Raw genomic sequence first — 21,320 nt, 5'->3', positions numbered from 1 at the left:
ATGCCGTGGTCCCAATCAAAAATTCCTATTCTCAACCTGATTACACCGGATGTATGCTTCATTGCCACTCCCTCAAGTACAAGGAATTCAGACTCCAATCTACATAAAAGACAATTGATGTGCCCACATCTGACTGGATGACATGAAGTATCCAATTTTTGTCTGCGAACACTTCTCAGGATCATTCTGCAATGCAAAGACGTTCCCGTCCAATTATTTTCAGTGCAGTTTTTAAACTGCTCTCCTCCATGTACACCTCCAATAATACACATACTCAGATTGATTGTATCTGGTCAACCATCTTGCCCGAGTATCAAAGTTGTATCTCCCTAATTCCTCTAATTTCCCACGATAATCCCACTTAAGTTTATCATGTCCTAGGCAAATATCTTCCATATCCTCAGTCCTACTTCCAATAAGTAGCCGGCACTCAACTATGCTTCCTGACTCGCATATTAACTGGCATTGTGAACAATTTGGTCACCACAGGGGCAAGCTGCCTCCCACTGCAAATTTGCTTTCATCACACCACCACCCACCCTGGGATAAAACCTTGACCTGTGCAACAATGCACCCAGGAAATACTCTCCCAGTTCATTGAACAGTTGTTACCTCCCACATTGATGCCCATCTTTCCCAGAATTTTATCCTTGAATCCCTCCAAAAACTGTTATCCACACAGCTTTCATCAAGTTAATGGTGACATGCTGTATGATAGAAAAAACATTAGTCACTCACTGCCCTCTGGAGGTCATGCCTTCAGCTGCCAATGCCTGTGCTCAAGAATTATTTTCTCAAATCATTCCACATATCTATCTCTCTTTTCTCCCTCAGATTGCTACTTAAATCCTGCCTCTTTGCCCAAGGATTTGGTTATGTGGTTCATTACTTCTTTATGTAATAAGGCATTAATTTTGTCCTTTTACATTTTGATTTAAATTGTTGTAAAGTTGTGCTGTTTTAAAGATGAATATATATCCAAGTTACCCTTCATGCACCTATGATTTATAAAAAGACAAAAACCAAAAAAATCACAAAACAGAAGAAATGTTTATAATTTGTTGTATTAACTGAAAAATGCAGACAGCTTGCTAAAAAGGTCAGCGAGATTAAATTGACCTGCAGTACTTAAATTTAAAGGAAATTTGCAACCTCTGACACCAAAATATGCATTTCACTTTATGTCAATTGTTGGAGCCTCAGTTCGTAAAAGAAAAAGCAGAAAACAAGCAAACCCCTAGGTACACCCACACCGCTGTGCTCTGTACCTTTTCCTATACATCCAGGACGACATGAAGAGAAAGAAGAGACCACAAGTCAGCATTCAATGTACAGAACATTACACATAAAAAAAATTAAATTCCCTCTAGAAACACAATACTCTGCACACGGAACAGAAACATATCACAAAAAGATTGGTGCAACATCGCACGACCTTCACTTTACAAAAGAAAAGCAAACATTAAAAGCATCAATTTACTATACAGAAATGTGGTGTTTCACATCCAAATCACAGACAGTACGATCACTGTGCATTTACAAAGTTTGCATTTACATAGCTCTATCACATTGTGAAGAAAAATCTTGGTGCTTCTATAAAATGCTTTTGGATCATAAAATGTCATCCAACTTGCACGCTGCAAGATCACGCACACAGCAATGAGATGGCTGACTAAATCGCCTTGGTGCTACTTACACTTGTGTCCTTACAACATGGAAGGATGCCACTTTATCTATGCTGGCTCACTCAGCAAACTCATCCCACACCAATTTACCTTGTAAACTATTCTTCCCGTATCTCCATTAATACCCCAGACTCTACCATTCACCAACATACCAATGGCAATTTTACAATAGCCAATTAACCTATCACCCCGCACATCTTTGTGACTTAGAAGAATAATCAGAGTACCTGAAGAAAACCCAAGGAAAGCTTACAGAATCCAAACAGATGACACTGGAGGGCAGGATTGAACTCAGGTTGTTGTGCCACAGTGCCATTATTTCAAACAAAGTATAGCACAGGAAAAGGTCCTTTGGCCCATCATGTCTGCATCGAACATGACACCAAATGAAACTAATCCCTTCTGCCTGCACGATTAATATCCCTCCATTCCCATCAGATTTACAAGCCTACCTAAAAGCTTAAAAGTCACTATTGTATTTACTTCCACCACCACCCCGGCAGTGCATTCCAGGCACCTATCACGTTTTGTGTGATAAAACCTGCCCCACACATCTCATTTAAACTTTACCCCTCTCACCTTAAAGGTATTCCCTCTGGTATTTTGACATTCTCACCCTGCCTCTCATATCTTTGTAAACTTCTATCAAATCTCTCCTCAACCTCGAACACTCCATAAACAATAAGTTTGTCCAACTTCTCCTTATAGCTATAATTCTTTAAGACAAACAACATCTGGTGAGCAAAAGTTTTATAAAGTTGGCAATGACTTCCTGACTGTTCTACTCAAAGCCCCGACTTATGCTCACTCTATTTATCTTGCTACTTTCAGTGAACCATGATCATGGATCCCAAGGTCCCACTGCACATCAATGCTGTTAAATATAATGCCATTACCTCTATACCTTCCCCTTACATTTGACCTCCTACTGGGCAACACCTCACTTTCCTGCATTATCTGCCATTCTCTGTCTATATCTGTAACTGATCTATATCCTGCTGCATCCTTTGACAGCCTTCTCAGAGCTGCCAAGTTTTGTCAGAGCATTTAGCATTAGCATTGACAGAGTATTCTAATACCTGAAAATCAGTATTTTGCTGAGGAAATCAGAATTTTTACGTGGTGCCATTTTGATGTTTTTTTAATGTGCGATCATACACATGTAAGAGTACAAGAATGCATAACTTTGCTACCAATTGACATGTCTTCTACGCACCTTACTTGACAGTGCATTCATAGCTATCTCTTTGTATACTGCTGTTTGAACGGCTGCTTTTAGCACCAGATGATGATGTAGAAGCCATTTTGGAAGCCTCCTCCTCCCTCGCTCCCTCTCTCTCTCCCTCTTTCCTCTCTCCCCATCCCTCTCTCCATCCCTCTCTCCCCCCTCGCACTGCCCCTCTCCCCCTCCCACCCTCCCTCTCTCCCCCTCCCACCCTTTCTCCTCCTTCCTTTTTTTCTCCCTCTCTCTCTCTTATTCCCTCCCTCCCTCATTCTCCCTCTCTCCCTCCCCTCTCCATCCTCTCCCTCTCTCCACCCCTCCTTCTCTCCCCCTTGAGCCCACCCACCTTTCTGTAAAATCAAGGCCAATCCCAATGTAACTGCAATCCCAATGGTAACCTTTCACCACTAGGTTTATCCAGAATTCTACCACTGGCTGAAAAATAATCAATGGCACAACTGCCACTGAGAAAGAGAATTCCAAAGACTTATTGTTATATGATAATTTTCCTGAACAGTCTGTGACCCTTGGCGCTATATGTAAAGCCCATAGCGCTCCAGCCAGTAGCGCTATTTTTTAGAACCCATAACGCTGTAGCCGACAGCTCTTCGTTTAAATTCCCAAGTGTTAAACTGACAGCGCTCTGTTTAAACCTGGAGCAGGACAGACAGCGACTGGAGAGAAGGAATGGGTGACGTTTCTGGTCGAGACCCTTCTTCAGACTGAACTGAACCGTATTGAAAATCCGTATTTAACAACACAAAAACGTACATCCGTATTCTAATCGCATTTCCGTACAAAATACGGAAAATCCGTACTACTTGGCAGCTCTGCCTTCTTCATTGTCCACAATTCTACCAATTTTTGTGTTGTCTGCAAACTTAGTAACCAATCCATCTATCTTTTCATGTCATTTATTTACACCACAAATAGATATCCCAGCACTGATCCCAGCAGAACATCATCTTTCACACACCTTCAGCTAGAATAACACCCTTCTACCACTACTTTCTGTCTATTATAAGTAAGCCAGTTCTGAATCTGAACTACTAAATCACCGTGGATCTCAAGTATCTTAATCGTCTGGGACCTTGTCAATTATCTTTCTAAAGTCCATGTGGACAATATCCACTGCCTGCGCTCATCAATCATCTTTGTCACCTCTTCAAAAAACATAATCAAGTTTTTAAGACATGACCTGTCTATGCTGACTGTGCCAAAATATTACGTTCCTCCCTCAAATAATGGTACAGAGGAAGTGGGTGGAGTATACACCTGTCTGTATCAATGATGCTGAAGTGGAGATTCCCATATGTAAATATCACCCAACAGTTTGTCTTGGTCCAAGCGCATCCACTATATGACCAAGAAAGCACATCAACTCCTCTCCTTCCTCAGAAACCAAAGGAAATTTAGCATTTCTCTAATGACTCTTACCAATTTCTAGTTGCACCCACTGAAAGCATATTTCCAGATGGTATGGTAACTGCTCTGCCGAAGATCACAAGACATGGCAGAGAGTTGTGAATGTAGCCATCATGCAAATTACTCTCCCCCAATCTAAACCACAATGCCGAAGGAAAGCAGCCAAAACTATCAAGGACCACACTCTCCCTGATCATTCTCTCGTCTCCTCTATTCCATCAAGCAGAAGAAACAAAAGCATGAAATCACATGCCAAAAGATTCAAGACCAGCTGTTGTTCTTTTGTCTGATGTGATTATATGCTAAGGATTAATTTCTGATCTCCTAATCTACCTCGCTGCAGTCGATGAACTTTTTTAAATCTGCACTTTCTCTGCTGCTGTAACACTATATTCTGCATATAGTATTTTTTCATCCCGTGCACTACTTTGATGCACTTATGATTGGTATGATTTGTCGAGATAGCACAGTTTTTCATTGCATTGTGGTGCGCGCGAAAATAATAAACCAATCCAAAAAACTCAACTCGCTGTCAGAGTTTACTGGATTGTTATGTCTACCTATCCTGGGAGATAGCTCCAGAGAGCACTGTTGTAGCACTTCCTTCAATATTTAGCCACGTCTGGAGTTGCTCTTGACTAAACATAATTCTGACATAAAGGTGATATTGCCTAGCAGTAAGGGAACACTTCAAGTAAAGCAATACCATGAGTCACTGCCTCTCAAAAGCAATTCATAATGATGACTATTCAGAACTATTTAAATGCAGGCATTTTCTCCTAATCAAAATTAATTACATGTGTAATACTCCTTCTGATTTGAAGTTCGTTCATTTCACTGCACATCTCGTATGTGCATGTGACGAATAAACTTGACTTGACGTTCTTTAAAAGGTTTTGGCAATGATTTCACATCCAATTACAATCTTGTAATATACACAATTGTATTACTCTAACAGAGAAACACCACATAACGCATAGCAATGTTATTTGTTTTAACTTTAATAGCATTTTATAAATTCAAAGTTAAAATAGGATCATAACATTTTCAAATAAAAATGCGCCAAAGCCAAGGAAGAACCAATCCACCTCCTTTGCCTGGAAATATGTGTATCCTAATATTCAACACAAGTTCACATGGCCAGAATGTATGTCGGTCCTGGGTTACATTCAATGGGACCTTTGAACACTGATTAAAATATTTATAGAGGATAAAAATTGATGCAATGAACAGAGAAGAAGCTGGTCTAAGGCTACAATAGGGTCTATATCAATTGGGAAAGTGGGCCTACGAAAAGCAGATGGAATGCGGATAAGTACAAAGTGATGCATTTGGGGAAGTTAAAGCAGAGCAGGACATTTACACTAAATGCCAGTGCTCTGGAGAGTGTTGTTAAACGGAAAGGCCAAGGAGAACAAACACATACTTCCTTGAGGACAAAGCGGGGGAAAAGGTGTATAACACACTTACCTTTAACAGATAGGGAAATGGGTACAAGAATTGGGAAGTTATATTACAGCTGTACAAGCCATTGATGAGAGTGCACCTGCAACAATATGTACACTTCTGGTTGCAATCTACGTGTATAGGAAGGATGTGATTAAGCTAGAGAAGGTGCAGAAAAGATTCATGAGGATGTTGCCAGGACTGGAGCAGGCACGTGCCGTCAGGGTAGGCAAGGTAGGCACTGCCTACCCTGACTAAAATTATAAAATGGCAATTATTAAATATAAATAGTAAAGGCATGGGAGAATTATGCCTATCTAAGAGATCGATCTCTTAGGTAGGCATAATTCTCCATGCCTTTCATCCGCAGCACTTGTAACACGGGAAGGTCTGTGCAGCCCACGTGCCGTCAGCGCTGCCTGAAGTCATCAGTTTCAAGGGGAGCTGAAGGCAGCAGAAATTCTGCCTTTGCTGTACTGCGCATGCGCATGCGCAGCGCGAGTTTATTGGCGGGATTTTCAAATATGTATTGCCATTATTTTAATAGTATCTTAGGAAACAAAGAGTGAAGAATGGACTTAATGTACCAATAACGTGGTAAGTACATTTCTTGGTGCTTTATGTTTTTAAATACTGTATTTCCTGGGGGGGGGGGGGGGGGGGGGGAGCTCCTTTCATAGAAACATAAAAACATAGAAATTAGGTGCAGGAGTAGGCCATTCAGCCCTTCGAGCCTGCACCGCCATTCAATATGATCATGGCTGATCATCCAACTCAGTATCCCGTACCTGCCTTCTCTCCATACCCTCTGATCCCCTTAGCCACAAGGGCCACATCTAACTCCCTCTTAAATATAGCCAATGAACTGGCCTCAACTACCCTCTGTGGCAGAGAGTTCCAGAGATTCACCACTCTCTGTGTGAAAAAAGTTTTTCTCATCTCGGTTTTAAAGGATTTCCCCCTTATCCTTAAGCTGTGACCCCTTGTCCTGGACTTCCCCAACATCGGGAACAATCTTCCTGCATCTAGCCTGTCCAACCCCTTAAGAATGTTGTAAGTTTCTATAAGATCCCCTCTCAATCTCCTAAATGCTAGAGAGTATAAACCAAGTCTATCCAGTCTTTCTTCATAAGACAGTCCTGACATCCCAGGAATCAGTCTGGTGAACCTTCTCTGCACTCCCTCTATGGCAATAATGTCCTTCCTCAGATTTGGAGACCAAAACTGTACGCAATACTCCAGGTGTGGTCTCACCAAGACCCTGTACAACTGCAGTAGAACCTCCCTGCTCCTATACTCAAATCCTTTTGCTATGAAAGCTAAAATACCATTCGCTTTCTTCACTGCCTGCTGCACCTGCATGCCTACTTTCAATGACTGGTGTACCATGACACCCAGGTCTCGCTGCATCTCCCCTTTTCCTAATCGGCCACCATTTAGATAATAGTCTGCTTTCCTGTTTTTGCCACCAAAATGGATAACCTCACATATATCCACATTATACTGCATCTGCCAAACATTTGCCCACTCACCCAGCCTATCCAAGTCACCTTGCAGTCTCCTAGCATCCTCCTCACAGCTAACACTGCCCCCAAGCTTAGTGTCATACGCAAACTTGGAGATATTGCCTTCAATTCCCTCATCCAGATCATTAATATATATTGTAAATAACTGGGGTCCCAGCACTGAGCCTTGCGGTACCCCACTAGTCACTGCCTGCCATTGTGAAAAGGACCCGTTTACTCCTACTCTTTGCTTCCTGTTTGCCAGCCAGTTCTCTATCCACATCAATACTGAACCCCCAATGCCGTGTGCTTTAAGTTTGTATACTAATCTCTTATGTGGGACCTTGTCGAAAGCCTTCTGGAAGTCCAGATACACCACATCCACTGGTTCTCCCCTATCCACGCTACTAGTTACATCCTCGAAAAATTCTATAAGATTCGTCAGACATGATTTACCTTTCGTAAATCCATGCTGACTTTGTCCAATGATTTCACCACTTTCCAAATGTGCTGCTATCCCATCTTTAATAACTGACTCTAGCAGTTTCCCCACTACCGATGTTAGACTAACTGGTCTGTAATTCCCCGTTTTCTCTCTCCCTCCCTTCTTAAAAAGTGGGGTTACGTTTGCTACCCTCCAATCCTCAGGAACTACTCCAGAATCTAAAGAGTTTTGAAAGATTATTACTAATGCATCCACTATTTCTGGAGCTACTTCCTTAAGTACTCTGGGATGCAGCCTATCTGGCCCTGGGGATTTATCGGCCTTTAATCCATTCAATTTACCCAACACCACTTCCCGACTAACCTGGATTTCACTCAATTCCTCCATCTCCTTTGACCCGCGGTCCCCTGCTATTTCCGGCAGATTATTTATGCCTTCCTTAGTGAAGACGGAACCAAAGTAGTTTTACAGTGTTCCACTTTCACAGTGTTTGGGGAGTCTGGCGTTGTGAAGGAGGGGATCGGGGTCAGTAACCCACTTGCCACGCTCCGGTCTGAGTGCAGGTAGATGGAACTAGGTGAGAGTAAGTGTTCGACATGGACTAGAAGGGCCGAGATGGCCTGTTTCCGTGCTGTAATTGCTATATGGTTTTGTATGGTTTTATTGTGGCCGAGGAGTTAATTAGATCGGGTGGCTGCCGCAGCGCTCCGGGCATGGACAGCAGAACTGGCCACCACTTCCGAGGAAGGAAGCAGCTCGGGTGACTGCGAGTGGCCGCCAGGGACCTGACAGCAGAACCGGCTGCCACTTCAGCCCCTTCTGCTGGTCCCCGCTCACCTCTGGCAGTGCTCTCCGTCTTAACACCTCTCACCTGCCGCTCACCGGCCGGCTTCCCGCAAATCTTTAAATTTCAACAGCACGTTCACGGGACCAGTTGAGGTTACTTGTATGTGGGAATTTAAGGATTTGCGGGACGTGGTTGACATGAGCGAAGCCAGCGAGCATGCAGGTGAGAGATGTTCAGACGGAGAGCACTGCCAGAGGTGAGCGGGCCGGCAAAAGGTACTGAAATGGCAGCCGGTTCTGCTGTCGGGTCCCGGCGGCCGCTCGCAGTCACCCGAGTTGCTTCTATCCCCAGAAGTGGCGGCCAGTTCAGTTGTCCGTGCCGGAGCGCTGCGGCAGCGGTGAGTGAGTTACTGATATGATCTCCGACCCTCTCCTTCTCAACACTCCTGCCCTCCCCGCATCTTTAACCCCTGGCACAGACTCTCCACACGGTGTGAAAGGAACTCTCCCTCCAATTGGGACCTTGAATTAGTATTGTCATTCAATAAGATGACAACTGATTCAACGTCCCGGTGTGCTCCCGTTTTTCCCACCATCTCTCCACCTGCCTTCATCCTCCGTCCCCCACCCATTCAGTAATTAAAAAATGAAGGACAATTAGAAGCCTTGGGAAAATTGAATTGTTACTTATTTTTTACGGATCTGCGCATGAGCGGTTTAAGATTTTTTTTTAAAGCCGGCTAACTGCCTACCCTGAGTAATTACTCACGGCACGTGCCTGGACTGGAGTTATAGAAATTGGATGAGTGTTTTTTTCCTGGAGCAAAGGAGGCTGAGGGATCACCTTATAGAAGTTTATAAAATCATAAGGAGCATAGATTAGCAATGTTACAAAATTTTGAGATTTTAAAAATCAAGTCTGTAATTTATCCCATCAGATAAAGCATAAAAATAAGTTTAATTTGACACCTAATTCACTTTCATATCTCAAGTATTTAAAAAGTTATGGCCATTTTCATACTCGGAAATGAGCATCTTGTTCCATATTGATTTTCTATGGACATAACAAAAAAGTTGTGATCGTGAACAGTCAAAAGCCCATAACTTTCTTAAAAATTAAGAGAACTGAATGAAATTTTCAGTTATCATAGATTGAAGCATTCTGAAACAAATATAAAATAATCTTACTTGGATGACCTGAAATTAAAGCATATAATTAGTTAGTTACCTAATTGTAGCTAATTTCAGACTTCAATTACTAGATCTAAACATCTATCCATTTCTTAATAAATGATTAACATTTTTAAATAGCCTAAATGTCCAAATAATATTCACAAATAATTCACAATAAAACATGATTTTTAAATCTAATTTACATTAATTTATAGGCCAAATGGAAGGAATTCAGTGTTCAATTGCTGTAAATAAATGCCCATTTAAATCAGCTTTCCAGTGGGTCTCTGTGGAACGCGCTGGTTTAGAACGTTCACATTGCGGTAGATTTGTGCCCCAAATGCCCAGAAAAATACTGCGCGATATAATGGGCCCAAATTGAGCTACTCGCAATATTAAACTTTGTATAAAGGGATCTTTAGAAGCCCTTTTTAATGTAAAAATATACAGCCTACCTTCAGCTGTCTGCTTTATGAGACCCAGCGGTTGCTGGTGTTCGCGGGTTTAGAGATTGATTTTTAAACTACTATAACTATTATTCAAGGCCTTTAAACCTAATAATAGCTTTTGCGACGGGGTCTTCCAGCGATTTTTCGTTAATAATTAACTAGGCTGAACATCTTCGATTTGAACAGCTTAGAGAAAATCGCGTTTTAAACCCGCCCCCTCTAAACGGCGCCAAAATCGCGCACACGGGCAGCGGCAGATTTTCAAAGACGCTTCAGGTAGGCTTTGCAACATACCTACATAGATAAGGATAGATTGATATAGTCTTTTTCCCAGGTTAAGGGAATAGGTTGCAGGAGCGAGGAAAAAGATTTAAAGGAAACCTAAATGGCAAGATGTTCCACACAGAAAGTGGTAAGTATGTGCAATGAGATGTCAGAGGCAGATGTAGAGGCAGGTATAAATACAATATTTAAAGGACACTAGGACATGTACATGGATAGGAAAGGTATAGAGGTATAGGGGCGGCATAGTTCCAGGTCGATCTTGTCTATCGATGCTGTCTGTATGGAGTTTGCACATTCTCCCTGTGAATACGTGGGTTTTCTTCAGGTGCTCTGGTTTCCTCAACAATCTAAAGGCATACAGGTTAATTGTAAAAAAAATTGTCTGTAATGTGTATAGGGTAGAGTACCTGTTGATCGCTGGTCGGCATGGACTCGGATGGCCGAAAGGCCTGTTTCCACGTTGTATCTCTAAACTAAAGGCTAAAGGTATACTGGCAAATGGAACTAGCTCAGGAAAAAGGTCAATATGGAGGAGTTGGGCCAAAGGGTCTGCTTCCATGCTGTGTCACTCTTTGGCTGCATGTTAGTAATGATTAAACCGCAACCGAATATTTCCTATTTATTTCACTCAGCTGAACATGATGGGTTCAAGACCCATAATTTTCAATCTTATCACACCAATTTGGTAGAATAATCCAATTTCAAAATTATTCTTTTTCAATATTCTTTGTAGACAGGAACAATTTTGAAGACAAATATTTACATATAGAAAAATTCAAACATAAAGTCATAAATGCAATTTCGCAAATTTGATCAACTGAAAATATTTGCAAATTCATGGAGAAATCTTCATTTTAATTCTACAATATCATTAGAATTTGATACAATGAGCAAAAACAATTGGGGAGTCTGTATTTCTACCTTACCAAATACAAGTGCCAATCCATGTGATGTTCCCACTGCTATTAGGCTTGAAACAACCTAGAGAAGGAAAAGTATGTTTAAAAATAATTTGATTCTTGGCTACATTATACCATTTCCAGTTTCAGGAATGTTGAATAACCTATCACTGCTAAAGGCAACCACACTGTTTCATCTTCTCTAAACAGGCACATTAGAAGTAGGCACTCCACCATCCAGTTACTATGTGTAAACTGTGTATCAATCAAGTAAGTCCTGAAAAGATCACTTTTGCCATAGTTTTCTGGTGAAATAGCACCAAATGGATAATATGATTGGCATTTCTGTGTGGAATTCATTTGAATGCACTTAGCATAGTGAGATGTGCTCACTGAATACAATGTCCACAGAATGAGGACTTTGATTAGTAATGGATTTCGATGAGGCAAGAGCAACATGTCTTTCAATATTGAAAGATAATTAATTAAATTATCCTAAGACACAGAAATGCCCGCTAAATCAGGCAGCATCTGCAGAAAATGAAAGAGTTAACATTCCAAGTTGATCACCTTTCATCAATCAGAAACTAACAATTTCTCTCCCTGCAGATACAGCCTGAATTGATATCTATTTCAGCTTTTTCCATTTTTATTTTAGGATTTCCAGAATTTGTAGTTACTTGCTTTTGAATTATTGTTGATTTTGTTTCTGCTTGATGTGCTAATCTATGCAGAATGAGGCATGACATAGCACCTTAAACTTGTGAAATATATATCCAGTTTGAAATAAAAAATCCAGCGTTCTTCCAATGTCTTGGACAATCACAGATCCAGGAAAATGTCACCAGCTGGGCAAATGTAAGAGAGTGTAGTCGGAAGGGAATTGAGTGACAAACCGAAAAAGAGAAAGCATGTCATTCAGAAGACCCCTCAGATTTGGCACTCTGGCCATGGAGGAGGCCCAGGACAAAAAGGTCAGATTCGGAATGGGGAGTTGAAGTGCTGAGCCTTCGGGAGATCAGGTAGGTTAATGCGAATCGAGCAGAGGTGTTGGGCAAAGCAATCGGCAAGCCTATGCTTGGTCTCACCGATGTAGAGCAGCTGACACCTAGAGCAGTGGATACAATAGATGAGGTTGGAGAAGGTGCAGGTGAACCTCTGCTGCACCTGGAAAGACTGCTTGGGTCCTTGAATGGAGTCAATGGGGGAGGTAAAGTGACAAGTGTAGCATTTCCTGCAGTTGCAAGGGAAAGTGCCAGGAGAGGGGGTGGTTTAGGTGGGAAGGGACGAATTGACCAGGGAGTTACGGAGTGAGCGGAGTTAAGGAGGAATTGACCAGGGAGTTACCCAATGGCTATCTGGACTACACTTCTTCCCACCCTGTTCGTGGAAGGACTCCATCCCCTACTCCCAATTCCTCTGTCTACGCTGCATCTGCATCCAGGATGAGGTGTTCCACACCAGGGCATCGGAGATGTCCTCATTCTTCAGGGAACGCGGGTTCCCATCTTCTACTATAGATGAGGCTCTCAACAGGGTCTCTTCTATACCCCGTAACTCTACTCTCACTCCCCATCCCCCCACTCGTAACAAGGACAGAGGACCCCCATGTCCTCACCTTCCACCTGACCAGCTGTCACATACAACAAATAATCCTCTGACATTTTCGCCACCTCCAACGGGATCCCACCACCGGCCACATCTTCCCATCTCCTCCCCTGTCTGCTTTCTGCAGAGACCGCTGCCTCTGTAACTCCCTGGTCAATTCGTCCCTTCCCACCCAAACCACCCCCTCTCCTGGCACTTTCCCTTGCAACCAAAGGAAATGCTACACTTGTCGCTTTACCTCCCCCCGACTCCATTCAAGGACCCAAGCAGTCTTTCCCGGTGCGACAGAGGTTTACCTGCACCTCCTCCAACCTCATCTATTGCATCCATTGCTCTAGGTGTCAGATGCTCAACATCGGTGAGACCAAGCTTAGGTTTGGCGATCGCTTCACCCAACACCTCCGCTCGGTTCACATTAACCTACCTGATCTCCCGGTGGCTCAGCACTTCAACTCCCCCTCCCATTCCGAATCCGACCTTCCTGTCCTGAGCCTCCTCCATGGCCAGAGTGAGGACCACTGTAAATTGGAGGAGCAGCACTTCATATTTTGCTTGGGCAGTTTGCACCCCAGCGGTATGACAATTAAGTTCTCTAATTTCAGGTACTCCCTGTTTTCTCCTCCCCTTCTCAGCTCTCCCTCAGCCTACTGTCCCCGCCTCTTCCTTTCTTCCTCCCGCCCCCCCCCCGCCCACCCTCAAATCAGTCTGAAGAAGGGTCTCGACCCGAAACGTTGCCTATCTCCTTTGCTCCATAGATGCTGCCTCACCCACTGAGTGTCTCCATTGTCTAACTTCAATTTTCCAGCATCTGCAGTTCCTTCTTAAACAGATCAATAGATTATCTACTTTAATCCCAAAGAGCACCTTAGAGAATTCTGACAAAGAAAATCACTAATTTCGAGTTAAAAGGCCAGCCTGATCCCATGTTTCATTAATCATTTAATTATTGATGATTCTGAAGCATTCTATTGTCCATTAAACAATCAACACTCCTCACAATAACCATTCCCTCGTTTAGAAAGGTAAATTAAACATTTAAACAAGCAGTTTAATCAATACCATAAAAAAGTAGAAATGAATGATTATATATACTGTACTCACAACAGCAGTGGGTAATCCTGCGTCAATTCTATCCTGTTAAAACAAGTTATTAGATTTTAATAGTCACATCTCCCCAAAGGATCATTGCACTCAAAATCCCATTTATGTCAAATGACAATGTTTTAAATCCAAATTTTAACAATATAGATTAAACAATAAAACAGACCACATTATGGGCCATAGATTACTGTAAATAGTTCAGTGTGTTATATGGCATTATTTGTGCTTAAGTACAAAGAAATAGAAGGTCTCATAACTCCATCAATGCTGCAACCCCCATTCAATAAAAGCATACTAATTTGAACTTTTCTATCTACTTTATTCCCTTGCCTGATTTCCTCAAGATCTCAATTCCACTATGTTCCAAAATTAAATACAGGTAATGATTCAGCATGCAAAAATCTCTGGAGCACAGGATTCCAAAGATTCACACAAGAAGACATTCCTCCTCACCTCAATCTTGTACTCAGATTCTGTCATCTCTCTCATCAGCAGCAACATCAGAGCATTACCTTGCCCCACTGCTTCAGTATATTTCAATTTGATGTTTTATTCTCCTCAAGTCCAGAGCAGCACACTCGTTCTCCTCAATTTCCTCAATTTGAAGACAGCCATCTTCAAACCAAAATCAATCTTGTAAACTCGCACTAAATTGTCTCCAAAACAAATATATCCTTGCCTAAATAGGAGGCTGGATTGTAAGAATTGATGTGTGTAGTCTCAAAGTCCTATATTTAGAGCAAGTACTTTTTTACTGGTGTATTCTATACCTGGTGCAACAATTTGACATTAACTCATACAAATGTTTTTGTCTTTCTTAATTAAAGCTCCCTTTTGCCATCTCTGTTCCACATTATATGACAGCCTGACATTGATTTCACTTAATCTAATTTACATAATTTTCAATGATCATAGAAACATAGAAAATAGGTGCAGGAGTAGGCCATTCGGCCCTTCGAGCCTGCACCGCCATTCAATATGATCATGGCTCATCATCCAACTCAGTATCCTGTACCTGCCTTCTCTCCATACCCCCTGATCCCTTTAGCCACAAGGGCCACGTCTAACTCCCTCTTAAATAAGATTGAAAAGTGTATATTTGATGGAAAGTATACCAGCTAAACTCCAGTTGATGCTTTCAATATTATTTGGACACCGGTATTATTACAATTGCCAAGGTTGCATTGTGTATTCCACAATTACTGATTCTGCTTGATTAAAGAGATACACAGCTTCTTCCTATAATCGGTCAGGTCACAGATGCCATATCCCACTTGGTTGCTCAAGCCTATTCCACCATTCAGGTTGATCACGTAATTTTCACATTACCATATTTATTATTTTTTTTTTGCACTCAACATTTATTGACAAGACAAAATACACATACATACAAAATATACAAGTCACCTCGCATCTATCAGCATCACATCAAATCATCTTAGCGTTCTATCGTAGCAGCATCCTATTCACAGGCACCAGAGCAAGCTCATCAAATCGTGTCCTTAATTAATCTTGGCAATTGTAATAATACCGGTGTCCAAATAATATTGAAAGCATCAGTCCTCAACTGGAGTTTAGCTGGTATACTTTCCATCAAATATACACGTTTCAGTCTTTCCCTCCACTGTTGAACATTTGGTGGCTTTTCCTTTCTCCATAACACTGTGATCATCTTCTTTGCTATCAACAGCAACACCCCAAGCAGGTATTTCTGATTTTTGGTATCTATCATTACTGGAGTATCTCCTAGTATGAAACATGCCGGCTCTAGAGGTAAATCCATCTCCAAAATTAACTTAATCTCCACCTGAATGTCTCTCCAATATTGGTACAATTTGGGGCAATCCCAAAAAATATGGGTATGATCACCAATCTTCCCACATTGTCTCCAGCATAAATCTGTGGTGTTGCTGTATCTTGCTAACATAAGAAGAGTCTTAAATACTCTCATTCTAGTTTTCCATTCAAACTCCCTCCAGGTGGGGCTGTTTTGTTAACTTGTGACCCAAAAGACATGTCTTTTCCCACATTTCATCAGTAATAATAATATTCATTTCAAATTCCCATTTCTGTTTCATTTTTATAGTGTTTCCTTTTACATAATCTTGAAGTCCTTTATATAAATGGGATATCAAATTCTTTTTTAACGCTTCCTCCATAGTCAACAGGAAAATATTTTCCAAATTAGAAGGTAATTTACATATCTGCTCCCAATCTACGTGTGTCTGCAAGTAATGCCGTATTGGAGAAATCTAAAAAAGTCCGTCCCTGACAGTCCGAATTCTTTCTGAAGATGCTCATATGATTTCAAAACTCCCCCACAAAAAAGCTGATCCACAGTAGTGAGCCCTTTGTCCGCCCAATTTCTGAAACCCTTGTCAATTTTGCTGGGTAAAAAAATAGGAATAGCAGCTATCTTCAGTGCTCTAGATATAGAATTGAAGAGAATTAGTTGCTTTCTTATAACCAGCCAAGTTTTCATTGTGAATTTAATCCATTCATTATCTATTTTTAATTTCTTCCAGTTTACTTGACTTAGAAATGAGAGCCCAGCCAGGGCAATACTGGGATATAAATTTGCTCTATTCTCACCCATCCCGTTTCCTTATCATTTGTTATCCATGCTATCAGGGTTCTCAACTGCGCTGCCCAGTAATAATATTTAATGTTGGGCATATTTAGGCCCCCTTTTTGTTTTGGTAGTAACAGTGTCTTAAGTCTAACTCTGGGTTTCTTATTTTGCCACACAAATCTAAATAGCTCTTTGTCCAACACATTAAATGCCACTCCAGGGACCCCTACAGGCAAAGATTGAAATAGAAAAAGCAGTCGGGGCAAAATATTCATTCGAACAACTTCAATTATACCAATTAGAGATAGAGGGAGAATATCCCATCTGAGCATATCTGCCTTTATCCCCTTTAGTAGCTTTCCACAGTTAGCTTCATACAATGTTGAAATAGAGGGGGTGATGACAATACCTAGGTATCTGAAACCCTTCCTAGAGCAATGGAAACTTACCATTTAGACAAATGGAACCTTACCAGAGCTGCCTGGAACCAGTTATAGAAGCAGGAATTTCATACATATTTGTATGTCACTTGGTATAACTTCAAGATCAAGTTTTTAAACTACACATTGATTAGTTACATATTGAATTAGCTATTAGCTACACTGAGAGGATGGACAAAACTGGAATGTGTTATCTGGAATGCAGGAGATTGAGGAGAGACCTGACAGAAGTATGTAAAATTATATGTGAGGCATAGATAGCATAGATAATCAGAACCTTTTTTTCAAGGTGGAAACGTCATCGACTAGAGTGCATAGCTTAAAGGTGAGAGAGACAAAGTTTAAGGAAGATGAGCGGGTATTCTATGTAGTCTTCTGGTCTCCTAATATAAGTTCATGAGACATACAGTGCCCTCCATCATGTTGGGGGCAAAGACCCATCATTTATTTATTTGCCTCTGTACTTTACAATTTGAGATTTGTCATAAAAAAAATCACATATGGTTAAAGTGCACATTCTCAGATTTTATTAAAGGGAATTTTTATTCATTTTGGTTTCACCGTGTAGAAATTAAGTTGTGTTTATACATAGTCCCCCCCATTTCAGGGCACCATAATGTTTGGGACACATGGCTTCACAGGCGTTTGTAACTGCTCAGGTGTGTTTAAATGCCTCCTTTATGCAGATATAAGAGAATTCTCAGCACCTAGTCTTTCTTCCAATCTTTCCATCACCTTTGGAAACTTTTATTGCTGTTTATCAACACGAGGACCAAAGTTGTGCCAATGAAAGGCAAAGAAGCCATTATGAGACTGAGAAACAAGAATAAAACTGTTGGAGACATCAGCCAAACCTTAGGCTTACCCAAATCAACTGTTTGGAACATCATTAAGAAGAAAGAATCACTGGTGAGCTTACTAATCGCAAAGGGACTGGCAGGCCAAGGAAGAACTCCACAGCTGATGACAGAAGAATTCTCTCTATAATAAAGGCAAATCCCCAAACACCTGTCCGACAGATTAGAAACACTCTTCAGGAGTCAGGTGTGGATTTGTCAATGACCACTGGCCGCAGAAGACTATCAGAGTGATTCCGACCTGCGATCCCCGCATATTAACACTATCCTACACACACTAAGGACAATTTTTACATTTACCAAACCAATTAACCCACATACCTGTATGTCTTTGGAGTGTGGGAGGAAACCAAAGATCTCGGAGGAAACCCATGCAAGTCGCGGGAAGAACGTACAAACTCCATACAGACAGCACCCGTAGTCGGGATCGAATCCGGGTCTCCGGTGCTGCATTCGCTGTAAGGCAGCAACTCTACCGCTGCGCCACCGTGCCGCCCATTGATGATACAACTGCTGATGGTAGTAGCATAATGAATTCTGATGTGTATAGACACATCCTATCGGCTCATTCAAACAAATGCCACAAGACTCATTGGCCGGCGGTTCATTCTACAGTAAGACAATGATCCCAAACATACTGCTAAAGCAACAAACGAGTTTTTCAAAGCCAAAAAGTGGTCAATTCTTGAGTGGCCAAGTCAATCACCTGATGGGAACCCAATTGAGCATTATTTTTATATGCTGAAGAGAAAACTGAACGGAACTAGCCCCCAAACAAGCATAAGTTGAAGATAGCTGCAATACCAGAGCATCACCAGAGAAGACACCCAGCAACTGGTGATGTCCATGAATCACAGCCTTCAAGCAGTCATTGCATGCAAAGGATATGTCACAAAATACTAAACATGACTACTTTCATTTACATGACATTGCTGTGTCCCAAACATTACGGTGCCCTGAAATGGGGGTTCTATGTATAAACACTGCTGTAATTTTAACATGGTGAAACCAAAATGAATAAAAATGGCCTTTATTAAAATCTGACAATGTGCACTTTAACCACATGTGATTTTTTAAATCTATTACAAATCTCAAATTGTGGAGTACAAGAGGCAAATAAATAAATGATGAGTCTTTGTCCCAAACATTGTCCGAAGCACTGTAGGAACGGAATTAGGCCATTCAACCCAATGAGTCTGCTCTGCCATTTGATCATGGGTGATTTATCTTTCCCATTCTCCTACATTCTCCCCGTATCTGTTGGCACCCTTACTAATCAAGAACCTATCATTCTCCACTTAAAAAAATACCCGATGGCCTCCATTGCTGTCTGTGGCAATGAATTCCACGGATTCACCATCCTCTGGCTCAATAACCTGCTGTTCATTGTATTTATTGACTGTTAGACATCCTAATGTTCACACCAGCGTTGAAATTATGGTCAAAGCACCAATTTTCAATCAAAAAATCTATTCAACAGCCTTAAGGACAACTTAATTCCTCTTCACAACTATTTGTATTTTAGAATACCTTTGTTTCCAAAACTGATGAGTCACCTCTCATAAAGAAACACGAAAAAAAAAGCCACAATTGCAACCCCTTGTATATTGTATAGTAGGTAGAATCAAATGCCATTTAGCTCAACTATAAAACTGCAATTCAGAGGGAATATTTAGAGGAGACGATAAAGAGGGAAAGAAAATATACTTACTGCTGCAGAAACAACTTGTGCAGAAACTCCTTTAAGGACTGATCGCCGAACAACTGAACCATGAATGCATGAGCTGATGTCTGAAACTTTTTTTCTTCTGGAAAAATGTTTAATGAGGGAAAAGAGGAAAATGAAACCGTATGAGATGCACATCACTATTGTTATGTTATTCTGCCATGAATTCACTAGCATTCAAAACTGGATTTTAATCTAGGTCCTAAATGAATCACTCAAGATTAGTCGAGAAGTAATTGCAAGAGGAAATTACAGATTTATTTCAGCTGATTTCATGGTTGAGATTATCATGATAATTTTCTCATTAGCACTGACAAATTTTATATGTTACAATCAAAATGGTACAGTTAAATAGTTCTGCAGAACTAGTTATTAAGAGGCCAGTCTTAATAACCAGTTTAAATCCAACCAAAGAATTTAAACTGCAGAATTTTAAATTAGTTAATTAAATTGTCCCGAAATACAAAGTTAGGGAACCATGAAACCACCTCCTCAACATGAAAATGCATCCAGGTCATTAAAGTAATTTAGAGATATAAAAATTACTACCACATCCTTACCCAATCCGTGACTTCAGATCCAAGACAAAGTATTTGACTTTTCTCATTGAAGCTACCAAGCAAGGTGGAGATGCAAGAAACACCAGAAGCTACAATTCTGAGCAAAACACAAAGTGCAGGAGGAACTCAACGGATGAGGCAGCATCTGAAGTGAATCAGATAGATCCAATATGTTGCCTGTCCACTCCCTCCCCAGGTGTTGCCTGATCCGCTGAGTTGCTAGCACTTTGTTTTACCCAACATACTATTTGGTATTTTCACACAGCACCTTAAACCTTTGCATGGGGAAATGCCAGCACATATCCATCCCATCATCCAAAGATTCAGAACTATTGCAACAAACATGAATTAGGAATAATTTATCCATTAAATAAAATTATAATCATTTATTATTTAATGTGGAAGATCACTTTTATTTTAAAATTGATTTGCAATATAAATTGTTGAAGGGAACAAGAATGGTGGAAGATAAGTCCTATGGAGAGTTTTTTTCTCTTGGTTAGGCCCAGCGCAGCTGTCAGACAGTGCAAAGTTACAGTATGTCTGTAATCATTGTTGCCAATCTGTACCACAAGACTCCTTTTTACAGTTAAGGGCCGGTCCCACTTGGGCGACCTAATCCGCGAGTTCTGGCGAGTTTGCCCTCGACTCATACTCGTAGCATGGTCGACACGAGGTTGTAGGAGGTCTTCGTAACTCTCCTTCATGCTCGAGAGTGGTCTCCGCGTACTCGAGGCCTCAGCATTTTTTTTCAATATGTTAAAGAATGCCCGCGAGTAAAAAAATATTCGCCATGGAAAAAAATCGATACTTTTTTTACTCCTAGGTTTAGTCGTAATAGATCGTAGAAAGTCATCAAGTTATTCGTAGGTAATTGAGGGTAGTCTAAAGTAATCAACGGTAATCAAAAGTAGTCGTAGATAGTCTTCATCATAGTCGAAGGGAGGTCGATGTGAGGTCGAAGGAGATCGTCTTCACTCTCCACAATTCGGTGTCCAATTTTCCCGAAGATAGTCGTCGCTAGTCGAAGCTGGTTTTCAACATAGTCGAAGGAGGTCGAAGGAGGTCTTCTACATAGTCAAAGGAGGTCTTTAACATGTCATCTTCACTGGCTTCCCATCTCCCACCGGATCACC

General features: G+C 41.2%; 1 protein-coding gene across 5 annotated transcripts in view; it reads right to left on the bottom strand.

The window, feature by feature from the left end:
* The window catches only part of vps8 (VPS8 subunit of CORVET complex), a 420,899-nt gene that overhangs the window by 382,568 nt on the left and 17,011 nt on the right, over positions 1–21,320 (bottom strand). For 2 of the 5 annotated variants that reach the window (XM_033024585.1, XM_033024584.1), the window contains exons 4-7: positions 19,610–19,706; positions 14,030–14,062; positions 11,348–11,402; positions 1,269–1,274 (exon numbers count right to left, since the gene is read on the bottom strand). In XM_033024585.1, the coding sequence (XP_032880476.1) occupies positions 1,269–1,274; positions 11,348–11,402; positions 14,030–14,062; positions 19,610–19,706 (191 nt within the window). The remainder of the gene's footprint in view (positions 1–1,268; positions 1,275–11,347; positions 11,403–14,029; positions 14,063–19,609; positions 19,707–21,320) is intronic. The other 3 variants (XM_033024588.1, XM_033024587.1, XM_033024586.1) reach the window with 2 other exon arrangements.

Source organism: Amblyraja radiata, chromosome 7 (genome assembly GCF_010909765.2).
Source record: "Amblyraja radiata isolate CabotCenter1 chromosome 7, sAmbRad1.1.pri, whole genome shotgun sequence".
Classification (NCBI taxonomy): domain Eukaryota; kingdom Metazoa; phylum Chordata; class Chondrichthyes; order Rajiformes; family Rajidae; genus Amblyraja; species Amblyraja radiata.
The sequence above is the reverse complement of the archived record's forward strand: the minus strand, read 5'-3'. Positions and strand labels throughout refer to the sequence as shown.